This window comes from Equus asinus, chromosome 24 (assembly GCF_041296235.1).
Source record: "Equus asinus isolate D_3611 breed Donkey chromosome 24, EquAss-T2T_v2, whole genome shotgun sequence".
NCBI lineage: Eukaryota > Metazoa > Chordata > Mammalia > Perissodactyla > Equidae > Equus > Equus asinus.
The window spans coordinates 46,639,393-46,652,940 of NC_091813.1; the positions used below are offsets into that span (position 1 = coordinate 46,639,393).

Consider the following 13,548-nt stretch of genomic DNA (forward strand, 5'->3'; position numbering starts at 1 on the left):
AATAGTGCTGGGAAAACTGGACAGCCACATGTAAAAGAATGAAAATTGACCATTCTTTTTCACCATTCACAAAAATAAACTCAAAATGGATCAAAGACCTAAAGGTAAGACCTGAAACCATAACGCTTCTAGAAGAAAATATAGGCAGTACATTCTTTGACATCAGTATCAAAAGGATCTTTTCGGACACCATGTCTTCTCACAAAAGGGAAACAATCGAAAGAATAAACAAATGGGACTTCATCAGACTAAAGAGCTTCTTCAAGGCAAAGGAAGACAGGACTGAAGCAGAAAAACCACCACCAAATTTGAGAAAATTCCACCAAAATTGAGAAAAAATATTTGCAAGTCATATATCCAACAAAGGGTTAATCTCCATAATATATAAAGAACTCACACAACTCAACAACAAAAAATCAAACAACCCGATCAAAAAATGGGCAGGGGACATGAACAGACATTTCTCCAAAGAAGATATACGGATGGCCAATAGGCACATGAAAAGATGCTCATCATCATCGATCATCAGGGAAATGCAAATCAAAACTACACTAAGATATCACTTTACACCCATTAGAAGGGCAAAAATAACCAAAACAAAAAGTAAGAAATGTTGGAGAGGTTGTGGAGAAAAAGGAACCCTATACACTGCTGGTGGGAATGCAAACTGGTGCAGCCACCATGGAAAACAGTATAGAGATTTCTTAAAAAATTAAAAATAGAAATACTATACGACCCAGCCACCCCACTACTGGGTATCTATCCGAAGAACTTGAAATCAGCAATTCTAAAAGTCCCATGCACCCCTATGGTCATTGCAGCATTATTTACAATAGCCAAGATGTGGAAGCAACCTAAATGCCCATCAACTGATGACTGGATAAAGAAGATATGGAATCTACTTAGGCATAAATGGAATACTACTTAGGCATAAAAAAGGATAAAAGTGCCCCATGCACAACAACATGGATGGACCTTGAGGGTATTATGTTAAGTGAAATAAGCCAGATAGAGAAAGACAATCTCTGTAAGACTCCACTCATATGTGGAAGTTAAACATGTAGACAAAGAGAACAGATTAGTGGTTACCAGGGGAAGGGGGGAGTGGGCACAAAGGGTGAAGGGGTGCACCTGCAACATGACTGAAAAACAATAATATGCAATTGAAATTTCACAAGGTTGTAAACTATCACAATCTTAATAAAAAGTAAAAATAGAAAATAAAAAAAGAAAGACATTAATGCTCTCCAGCTAAATTTAATACTTTGATTTTCTTACTTGGTTAGCTTGATCACAAAATGGTGTAATTAGGCTGAGACCAGGTATTACTATTTCAGCAAAACATATATAACTGATTCTACACACTTTCAGAAGTTTTTAAAGATTTTGCTGTTATGTAGCTAGGGCATTTAAAAAAATACTTTGCAAGTTGTAAATTACAACATAAATATTATTTTCTAATAAATTCATATGAATTAAGAATCTACACAAGTGTACTGATTCAAAACTATCTATCACATTATAAAAATTCACATTTTACCTACACTGTATGTATTGTTTTAACATATTTCCCTAAAGAACATGTAAACTCTCCAATTTAAATATACATATATAAACATGAAATTTCTTTTCAACTGTGGATGTTAAAAAATGTAATATAAAGTGCCTCTGTGCTGTTCAAAATATTTACTCTATTTAAGTACTTCTATACTTCACCTTAACAACTATAGTAAGTAGCACCATTTCCATTTTATTTGACAACGTATTATATAATTGAATACTGAGACAAAATTGCATATGCATATATAATATTAAAATTTCAAAATCTTTTTCACTTTTGATTTTACTCCACTTTCAAAAGTAAGATAATGTTGGGGCTGGCCCCGTGGCCGAGTGGTTAAGTTCGCGCGCTCCGCTGCAGGCAGCCCAGTGTTTTGTTGGTTCGAATCCTGGGCGCGGACATGGCACTGCTCATCAGACCACACTGAGGCAGCGTCCCACATGCCACAACTAGAAGAACCCACAACGAAGAATATACAACTATGTACCGGGGGGCTTTGGGGAGAAAAAGGAAATAATAAAATCTTTAAAAAAAAAAAAAAAGTAAGATAATGTTATGTACTACATTAACTTGTCTTATAAGACAAAAATGTTGTTATGCATATATAAAAACTATATATATTAATTTACCATAAATTGTTTACTGTCAGTTTAACCGTAATGTATCCTAGGTAACATGACAAAATACAAAAACATGATTCACCTGTTTCTTCCAAGATTTCAGCATAACCTTTCATCTTATACAAAACAAAACAAAAACCTGAGGGCTATTTAATATAATAGAGATAAAAATTTTATTTCATCATATTTGCAATTTCTCTGCTTTTAACCAACTAAATTTTATATATTTCTGCCTTCAAATCATAAAAATCTTCCCTATTAAAAAAAAAGAAACCCTTCTAATTACCATTCTAATACTCAACTAACTTTTATAACTAAAATAAATGTCCTAATGTTTCTGCTAATTCAAAGTGTTCTCACGCTTTCTCACCTATGGAAACAAACTTATGTGAAAATTACCTCCTTTTTCTATAAATACCTCCTGTACATACTCTAGAACCTTTTCCATTCTTCAATATTTCTTGAACTCTCAGCCATATGTGACATTGATAACCAACCTGTTATTCTAATTTTTTGCAATAACCTTTTTATTTTGGAATAATATTAAATTTATAGAAAAGTTGCAAGGATAGTATAGACAGTTTTGATATACTGCTTACCAGGTCTCCCCTACTGTTAAGATTTTATATTACCATGGTATACTTGTCAAAACAAAGAAACTGACACTGGTACATTAGAATTAAGTAAACTAAACTACACACTGTATTTGAATTTTACCAGTTTTCCCACCACTGTCTGCTTTCTGTTTCAGGACCTCATCTAGGGCATCACATTGCCTTTAGTTATGTCTCCCTAGTCTCCATCAGTCTATTTCTCAGTCTTTGTTTTTCAAGACCTTGACGAGGTTGTGAGTACTGGTCAGGTAACCTGCAGAATAGCCCCCAGTCTGGGTTTGTTTGATGTTTTTCTCGTGATTAGATTGTGGTTATGGGTTTTTGGAAAGAATACCACAGAGGTGAAGTGTTCTTCTGATCACATATGAAGGCGCACATGATATCCACATGACATCACTGGGGATGTTAACCTTCAATAGTTGGGTAAGGGACAGTTTTATGGGTTTGACGAATGCAGCGTCACACCACCGTGTCAGTACTGTACAGAATAATTCCTGCACTCTAAAAGTTCCTCTGTACGTTTGCTTCGTGGTCAACACTCCCCTCTTCTCCACATCCTGGAAACCACTAATACGTTTTCCATCTCTATAGTTTGCCTTTTTCAGAATGTTATACGAATGAAAGTGTACAATTTGTAGCCTTTTGGGTCTGGCTTCCTTCACTTAGTAAAATGCATCAACGATTCATTGATGTGTGAATCAATACCTTGATGCTTTTTATTGATAAACAGTATTCCATTGTATGGATACATCAGTATTCTCCACTGTCCTGTTGAGTGGACATCTTGGTTACTTTAGATTCTTAGTAATTACAAAAAAAGCCACTATAAACATTTGCATACAGGTTTTTGGGTGGACAAGTGTTTTAAATCACTTTGGTAAATGCCTAGGAGTGCAATCACTGGGCCACACAATAAATCTGTAACATTATGAGAAACCGCCAAACTGTCTTCCAAAGCGACTACACTATTTCACATTCCTCCCAGCAACGAATGAGAGGTGCTGCTGTTCCACATCCTTACCAGTCTGTCTTATTGCTAGTTCTTTTGGATTTTAGCCATTCTAATAGGTGTGTAGTGGTAGCTCTTTGTGGTTTTAATTTGCATTTTCCTAATGATATATAATGCTGAGAAATATCTTTTTGTGTGTTTGCTATCCTTACATCTTTTTCACTGAAGAGTCTTGTTCAGGTCTTTTTTTCTTTTGGTGAGGAAGATTAGCCCTGAGCTAACATCTGTTGCCAGTCCTCCTCTTTTCACTGAGGAAGATTGGCCCTGAGCTAACATCTGTGCCCATCTTCCTCTATTTTATATGTGGGACATCTGTCACAGCATGGCTTGATAAGTGGTGCATAGGTCTGCACCCAGGATCTGAATGTCCAAACCCGGGGCCACCAAAGTGCAGCACACAAACTTAACTACTGTGCCACCGGGCCAGTGCCGGTTCAGGTCTTTTGACCTTTTTTAATTGCATTGTTTGCTTTCTTATTGTTCAGTTTTAAGACGTCTTTATATATTCCAGATACAAGAACTTTATCAGATATGTAATTTGAAAATATTTTCTCCAAGTCTGTGACCTATCTTTTCATTTTCTTAATAGTATTTTTCACAGAGCAAAAGTTTTTAATTTTGACAAAATCAACGTATCAATTTCTCCCTTCATAGATCATGCTTTTTGTGTTGTATTTAAAACCTTATTGCCAAATCCAAAGTCAAGCAGATTTTTCCTTTGTTTTCTTCTAGAAGTCTGATGTTTTATATTTCATTTAGGTCTATGACCCATTTTGAGTTAATTTTTATATAAGGTGTGAAGTATGTGTCTGTGCTCTTTTATTTTCTGACATATAGATTCTGGATTCCAATGATTCCAGAACTATTTGTTGAAAAGACTATCTTTTCTCCACTGAATTACCACTGTACCTTTGTCAAAAACTAAGTTGACTATATTGTGTGGGTCTATTTCTCGGCTCTGTTCTGTTCCATCAGTCTATGCGTCTACCCTTTTGCCAACACCAGCCTGTTTTGATTGCTGTAGGTTTAGTAATTCTTGAAATTGAGTAATGTGAGTCCTTAAACCTTTACTCTTGAAAATCCCTACATTGGTGGTGGGGGGGCGAGGGAGGAGGATCTCCTAGGTAAGAAATAAAAGATTGAGGGGAAACAAACTCTGTATGGAAAAAGGTTAAGCAGCGGATGGTTCTCTCTCTCTTACTTTCCTTATATCTTCCCTCTTCCTTCCTTTATTTGTTAGTCTCTTTATGGAGAAAAAGGGAAGATACTGGGCAGACAGCCTACCTCATCCTTCATTAGATGATTCTCTTTTGGGGATCCTAAGGACCAAGGGACATCTATTTATTCACACAATTTGGTGTATTTTAAAAATTTTATAGTACTCTAAGATTTTGAGAAGATGAGAAAAACTAGCATTTAGTAAACCATAAGTTGTCATCTAAACCTGAAGTTAGTATTATCTAGTAGAATTAGTTACGAACAAATGAATTATTTTGGTCTACTTAAAAGCAGACTCATGCTGGTCATAATGCTTCAATCTTTGTGGATTTAAATGAAAATGTAATTATTTAATATAAGTTGTCACTACAAAACAATCTCTTTTTAAAAGAACTATTGCATCTAAGTTGTTTCACATAAGGATATTATTAGCATGTTGGAGAGACAAGACAAATACAACTGTAAGTGAATATAACATTATACATTAGAGCATTGCAAATAGCATCACATTTAATAAAGATTCTGAATTACAGTTTTTCAAATCACATCTAATAATTTCAATATCTGAATTCTTTGTAGGTCTGGGATGTGTGTATGTGAGCATGTGTGCATGTTAGGTTTTGCTCATGGAGACAGTCTTCTCGTGTGACTGGTAGGTTCTAAATTGTGTGCTAAACATATTATACTTGAAATTTTACTCTGAGGAAGAATTTGAGACCTAAGATAAAGATAATTCCCTCTAGAGAGGATCTGCATTTGCCTCTGCCATATCTGAATGTACTACTAGAGCAGCACCACCTCAGATCAAATTCTAGATTTGGGAAGCTCTTTTAGTCCCAGGGGATTCAAACTGGGCTGAAATGTCTCAAAGGTTGTTGCACTTCCTAGTTGGTGCTCAACTTAAGGGCATATCTATTTGAGACCCTACCTTACTCTGTGCAGGGTTCTAACCTGTCCAGCAGGCCCCAGGCTTTTGTTTCTGTCTCCCTCACCTAGTAAGGCTGTCTCAATGGAGGTTCTAAATTTTCCAGGATTAGCAAACTCCTCAGGGCAAAGAGTGCTTTCAGCACTCTACTCCCTCTGTCAGCCAGTACTTCTTTTTTGTTTTATAATCTCTTTGATACATTTAAGATTAAAAACAAAATTCATATCTAGCCTTTAAATTGTTTTTAGTAGGAAGGTTGATCCTAATAACCTAGCCCACTATTCATGGAAAAAAAAGTCCTCCTTGGTTACTTTTCAGAGTACAGTTTGGATATGACAGAAGAAATGAAAGGAGTTATACCAAAAAGAAAAAAAGGGCTGGTGAACTACAAGACAAAAAATGCTAACCTCTGGTTCAAGAAGTTTGGCAGTGAAGGAAAAGAAAAAAATGTTAACAGAAAGAACAGTAGAATTGGAGCAAAATGTTGGATTGATTTTGTATTAAGTAGAGGAGATGGAATCCAATGAGAATAAAAGGCTAAAGATGCTAGACCATTTGACCCAGATATTCTATTCCTAGGTGTATGCCCAAGAGAAATGAAAACACATGGCTACACAAATACTTGTACATGAATGTTCACAGCAGCATTATTCATAATAGCAAAACGGTGGAAACTCAAAATGTCTACCAATTGATGAATCCATAAAATGTAGTGCAGCCATAGAACAGAATATTCTTTGGCCGATAGAAAGGAACAAAATATTCATACATGCTACAACATCAGGATGAACCTTTAAAAGACTAGGCTAAGTGAAAAAAACCCCATATGATTCCATTTATATGAGATGAGCAGAATGGGCAAACCTACAGAGACAAAGTAGATTCATGATTGCTAAGGGGTGGGAGACATGGGAAGACGGGAGTGACTGCTAAAGACTATGGGGTTTCTTATAAAGGTGCTAAAAATGTTCTAAATTTGACTGTGGTGATGGTTGCACAACTCTGTGAACATATTAAAAACCACTGAATTGTCCTTTTTTTTTTTTTTTTTGAGGAAGATTAGCCCTGAGCTAACATCTACTGCCAAGCTTCCTCTTTTTGCTGAGGAAGACTGGCCCTGAGCTAACAACTGTGCCCATCTTCCTCTACTTTATATGTGGGACACCTGCGACAGCATGGCTTGCTGAGTGGTGCCATGTCCGCACCCGGGATCTGAACCGACAAACCCGGGGCTGCTGAAGCAGAACGTGCAAACTTAATGGCTGCACCACTGGGCAGGTCCCTCCCTGGATTGTCCATTTTAAATGAGTGAATTGCATGATACGTGAATTATATCTCAATAAAACTGTTAACCAAAACATTTTCTTTTGAGATTCTTTTCCTGATAAACTCTAATACCACTTTGCATATTTCTTTTTATTCTTTATCCACTTGGCACTTATTTTCTAAATACGTATTATTCTATAAATCATCAATTGCATAACACTTGTTTCAAAGCTTTAATTTGAACTTGCGAAATTAACCTTACTTTTCCTTCTTGCTTTTCGGAACTTGACAGCAGCCAGATTAATTAAATTCATTCCATACAGATTGTAGTCAATGAAGAGCTGTAGGAGGTAGGGAATATGCGCTTCATGAGGCTGGTAATATCTATTCATTATGGCTCCACTTTGCAAAAGTTCACATATCCTAAATCAGAAAAAAAAAGTTATGTCATAAAATTATGTTTCCTAAAATATAGTGAAATAATGATTATACTAATATAGAGAATAAAATACATTATACTAGCACACAAATTTTTCATTTCAACTTTACTTGAAGTTTGTATTTTGTTAGAAATTAAAAGTTTAAATCAAGTTTTAAAGAAAGCCGTGTACTCTGAAAGAAAATGACAAAAAACTTCTTGGATGAAGAATATTTTGACTTTTAAAACCAATTTAAGACAAACTACATTAAAAAACCAAAATGTCAAAAAGTTTTTGAAATATGAGTTTTCCTTTTAGAAATGCAGAAAAAGTTTTCAAAAGATTATACAAAAATTCTTAAAAAAGGAAATATGACTCAATCCACCACTCAGGGATGTTACTATTGTAGTATTTTTCTTCCGAATTGTTTTTTCTTCATGATGGGGAATACAAACAATAGGCAATTATAAATAGTGTAAGTGCCATGCAGGGCAAGTATATGAACATCTAGAAGGAACAGTAATCAGACAGAGGTGCAGAGGGAGTGTCTACAAAACTTTCTTGAAGAGAAGTTGCTAAGCAGGAGACCAAACGATGAACTGGAGATACTTTTTCTCTGAAGAGAGGAAGAGTATTTCATGCAAATAAAATTGCACACATAAAGGTCAAGAGAAAACATGGCTTATTCAGGAACTGAAACCATTGACTGAGGGAGGCCTAGTGACAGAGGCTGTGGTTGGTGAGAGAGGCTAGAGAGGTAACGAGAAATCAGGTCATGCAGAGCCCATTAAGACACGTGAAGAGGTAGTGGAATTTGCCTGTGAAGTGAAGAGTAGGAAAGTGAAGTGAGCAGGTTAGCTAGCGAATGCACAAGACTAGAGCTAGGGAGTGAGGAGTGAGAAGGCTACTGTGGAAAAACTAAGATGATGGTGACTTTGACAAGGATCACAGAAACGTGTTGATTCAGGAAGCATATAAGGAATAAAATGGTCAGACCTTAACAACTAACTAGACATGGAAGGTGTATAGAATAGGAGTGGAGGGTAATGCCTAGATTTTTTGCTTAAGCAGCTAGTTGGGGTGCTGCATTTACTGAAATAGAAAGGACTAAAAGAACACAGGTTTATTTGGAGACTTTCTTTTTGGAGAGGGAATAAGGATAAACTCAATTTTAGACATACTGGGCTTTAGGTATAGTGGGGTATTTCATATATTCTCTGAAAATATCAGAAATAAATGATAATGAAGATGAGAATAAGAATAATTTTATTAACACAGCAGACGCAGCTAACGTTTTTGAGCACTACATACTGAACACTCTGTTAGGTGCTTTAAATGCTTAATCTCAAGTAATCCTCACTAAAAACCCATGGTACTATCATCCCCATTTTATAAATAGAGAAACTGAGTGTTAGAGAGATTAAAAAGTTGTCCAAAATCACATGGATATAAAGTGGAAGAGCTAAAATTCAAACCAAATTTTCTTTGACTAGTGAATCTTCACTCTTAACTACGGTGCTATTCTATTTATCCAGTAGATGGTTTGATACCTATACTGATCAAGAGCTTTGGAGGGATAGTTAGGCTACTGATACACACTTGGAAGTCAAATGCATAAAAATCAACAAAAACCAAACCAAACCATGGGAGTAGTTAAGGCTACAGAGGGAGGAGAAATACAGAGAGAAGAGACGAAAGCCTGAGACGGAACCCCAGGGAACAACCACAGATGTTAAAAGAGGAACCAACAAACTGGCATAAATATGAATGATCAGATGGGTATGGGGAAAGCCAGAGGAAGTTTATAGCAAAGAAACCAATATTTGGGATTATTTTAAGGCACAGTAAGCATTGAGACGAGGTCAAAAGGTAAGGACAAAAAGGTGTTAACTGGATTTAACATGGAGGTCATTAGTGAAGGCAATTTTAGTGGAATGGTTGGGGTAGAAGCCATAGCGGAGTATTAACGAGTGAATGGGAGATAAGAAATTGGATACACAAAGTACAGATAAATCCTTCTGGGGGAAGAGCTATGAGTATGAATGCATGTGTGTAAAATTAACAGAGTCTTATTAAAATCTAAACGGTGTGGAAAGGGAGATGGGGATAACTGATAAACGGAAAAAAAGGTCAAAGAGAGTAGATCTTGAGCTTTGGAGGTGAGAGGGAAAATCTTTCACTGTAATAGGCAGCAAAAAGGAGAAAATGAATGTTAATAGAGTTTAAGGATCTTTGACAGAAAATTAAGAGAAAATATTCCAGTGTTTTCAAACCTTCTGGTCCAAGGAAATTTTTTCACTCTTAAAAATAACTGAGTGCGCCAAAGAGCTTTTGTTTATGTTGTTCATACACATTGATATTTACCATATTAGAAGTTAAAACTGAGAAATTTTTAAGAAACTTATTTACTAATTTTAAAATAATAATAAACCCATTATATGTTAACACAAATAACCTTGTTTTATAAAAAATAACTATATTTTCCAAAACAAAAACAATTTAGTGAAAAAAGAGAAACTGGTTTATGTGTTTGCAAATCTGTTTAATAGAAGACAGCTGGATTCTCACATCTGCTTCTACTCAGTCTGTTGTGATATATTGTTTTGGTTGAAGCATATGAAGAAAATCCAGCTTCACACAGATATGTGGCTGGAAAAAGGAAGAGTAATTGAATAGCACTTTCAGATAAATGGTGAGCTTCTTCTTTGATACTACATGGAAACGCAACAGAGTGGTAGTTTCTCAGAGGTTCGCAACAATGCGGAATTTGAAACCAGATCCATGAACTTTTTGTACCATTACATTAAAATCTATTGGTCTGTCTTATACTTTGAATAATTTTACCCATACATGATTTTCTAACATCATGCACTGGTCATTTGGAAAATATGGGTCCACTAAGTTATACAGATATTCTAAATGTTGATACACTTCATTAAACAATATAAAAAAAAATCATTTGTTAATACTATCACCTATCTCATCAGAAAGATCTTTAAGTACTAGAAAGGTTTTAAGTTCACAGTAGCAATAAAGTTTTCCAAACTTTTAATGTTTGCTTAAAAGCTCAAATTTTATCATTGGCAACAAATACTATGAGTTTTCTTCTTTGAAGTGACAGGCCCACTTTGTTCATTTTTCAGAAGATGTCTGTGAGAGAGGCAAACCATTGTAACTTGACTTGGGCCAAGGTGCCAGCAGTTTTACCCAGCAACAGCGAACACAGTGAAGAAGGTGAATCATATCTTAGTACTATTATGAAAATAATTTTGACAATGCATATCCCCTGAAAGGGTTTCAGGAGTCCCCAGTCCACACATTGACAACCACTGTTCGAGACTGATGGGTTCTATTTTCTCCATGAAGTAGGAGACAAAGCCTCAGAAGGAGCTCTACATTTGAGTAAAGAGTGTGGAAAACGGTTAGGAGAGAATTAATAAGAGAAAAATAGAAGGCAGGGCAGAGCCCAGGTGAAGTTGAAGACCACGAATTTACAGTGCTTTTTTGTGGTATCCTGCATAACCAGAAACCAGACTTTAGCAGAGAGAAAGCAAACAAATAGATTAATCCCGAATTGACGTCTTCACCTGGCAGGCAAAGGAGTTGAGAAGATACAGAATATAAGATGGAAAGGAAATAAATTAATTGTAGGAGGAGGCTACAAAATGGGGTAGTAGTAGTGGGGCCAAGGAGTTTGAAGCCTAAAAACAGGTAGAGTGGGAGTAACTCAGGGACAGAATTAAAAAGACAACAAAAACCAGACATAAAGGACTTACTGCAGCCATGAAAAAGTTCTAAAACTGAATTAGAGTGATAGATGCCCAACTCAGTAAATTTATTAAAAATCACTGAATTGCGACACTTAAAATGTGTGAATTTTGTGGCATGTAAATTATATCTCAAAAATTTGTTTTAAAAAAAGAAGACTAGTCAGAAACCAGGAAGTCTGCATTTTAAAGCTCAGAGTGGGGCTGGCCCAGTGGCGCAGTGGTTAAGTTTGCACGTTCTGCTTCTTGGTGGCCCAGCGTTTGCTGGTTCGGACCCTGGGTGAGGACATGGCACCGCTTGGCAAAAGCCATGCTGTGGTAGGTGGCCCACGTATAAAGTAGAGGAAGATGGGCATGGAAGTTAGCTCAAGGCCAGTCTTCCTCAGCAAAAAGAGGAGGATTGGCAGCAGTTAGCTGAGGGCTAATCTTCCTCAAAAAAAAAAAAAAAAAAGGTAGGAAAGTTTCAGGGTGTGTTTCAGGGTCAGAGAATTTCAGGGTCAAGAGAGTAAGTAGTTTAAGAAGAATGGAAGTAAAGATCATAGGAGATGAGCAAGTAGATGAATCAAGAGGCCAGTCCCCAAACGATATGTATAGTGTTCATTTATTCATTCCACAAATAGTTACTGACTAACTACTATGTGCCAGACACTATTGTAAACACTGGAGATTCGGCAGCAAACATAGCAGAAAAAAATCTTTGTCCCTGCGGACTTACCTTCCAACATGATACCAATTTTATATAGAAATTTTTAAAAGAGGATATGTGCATATAGATGTATGAAAAATAGAAGGACGTACACCAAACTCTTAAAAGTGATTGTTTCTAGAGAAGAGAGTTTAAGAGAGAGGGTAAGGCTCATAAGTTGCACTTGAACATTTTACATATATACTATAGCCAATATTTACACAGCACTTATGTATCAGGTACTGTCCTGAGTGATTGACAGATATTAACACATTTGATCGTCAGAACAATGTGTATTAACATCAACCCTATTTACAGATGAGGAAGCTAAGGCACAGAGAGATTAAATAACTTGCCTAAAGTCACCCAGCTAGTAAGTAGCAGAGACAGATTTTGATTGCAGGTAATCTGGTTTCAGAGTCTGGACTCTTCACCACTACATTATGTTTTAGTTAAATACCATAACGCAAACGATTCATGTATAAAGGTACTATAAAAATTAACAAAAAAAAAAAAGAGAGAAAATATCTTCTTTCATAGAACCCTGTTCTTTTCCTTAATTGCATGTATCACATGTTTGGTTACATACTTGGGTTGCTTGTTTACTGTCTGTCTCCCCTGCTAGGCTGTAAGATCCCTGAGGGCTAGAACCATGCAAACTGTGTTCACCACTGTTTACCCAGCAAATTCCATAATGCATCAAATATAAATGTACACATTTTAGAAATATTTATTAAAAAATGAATAAATGAATGAATCTGTCAATAAATCAGGGAATTTCAGATAGGCACTATGATAAGCTAACTATATAATTTAAAGCAAACTTATTACAAATAGTTTAATAAGTATTTGATGCTACAGTCAGAAGGAAGAAAAACAGATTTATACTTCAAATAGAACTACAGTTTACAGATTATTTATAAAAGACACATGCAAATTTTATTCATGGTTTCCTCTCTAGCACAACTGGGGATGAGAAAGAGGAAAACGGCTGAGGTTCACTCTCTTACCACTGTGTGTACAAGAGAGGGTAAGAATCCACAGGGACAGCTCTTTTGTTCTCTAAGGATAAGAGAAAGTGTGACTGGAGGGGAACTGGTCTAAGAAATATCATTGTGGGCTGGCCTGGTGGCTCAGCAGTTAAGTGTGCACATTCCACTTTGGCGGCCTGGGGTTCGCCGGTTCAGATCCTGGGTGCCGACATGGCACCGCTTGACAAGCCATGCTGTGGCAGGCATCCCACATATAAAGTAGAGGAAGACGGGCACAGATGTTAGCTCAGGGCCAGTCTTCCTCAGCAAAAAGAGGAGGATTGGCAGCAGATGCTAGCTCAGGGCTAATCTTCCTCAAAAAAAAAAAAAAAAAAAAAGAAATATCATTGTCTGTTAAGTGCCTATTCTGGAAAATTGTTTTGGTGCCCTACATAACAGAAGATGTTTGGGGTAAGGTTAGGGGCAGGTTTTA

General features: G+C 36.3%; 1 protein-coding gene across 8 annotated transcripts in view; it reads right to left on the reverse strand.

The window, feature by feature from the left end:
• The window catches only part of REV3L (REV3 like, DNA directed polymerase zeta catalytic subunit), a 172,507-nt gene that overhangs the window by 104,134 nt on the left and 54,825 nt on the right, over positions 1-13,548 (reverse strand). For all 8 annotated transcript variants that reach the window (XR_011497869.1, XM_070496645.1, XM_070496644.1 and 5 more), the window contains one exon: positions 7,476-7,636. Coding sequence is in view for 7 of the 8 variants with exons in the window: in XM_070496645.1 (XP_070352746.1) it covers positions 7,476-7,636 (161 nt within the window). In the remaining variant the exon portion in view is untranslated. The remainder of the gene's footprint in view (positions 1-7,475; positions 7,637-13,548) is intronic.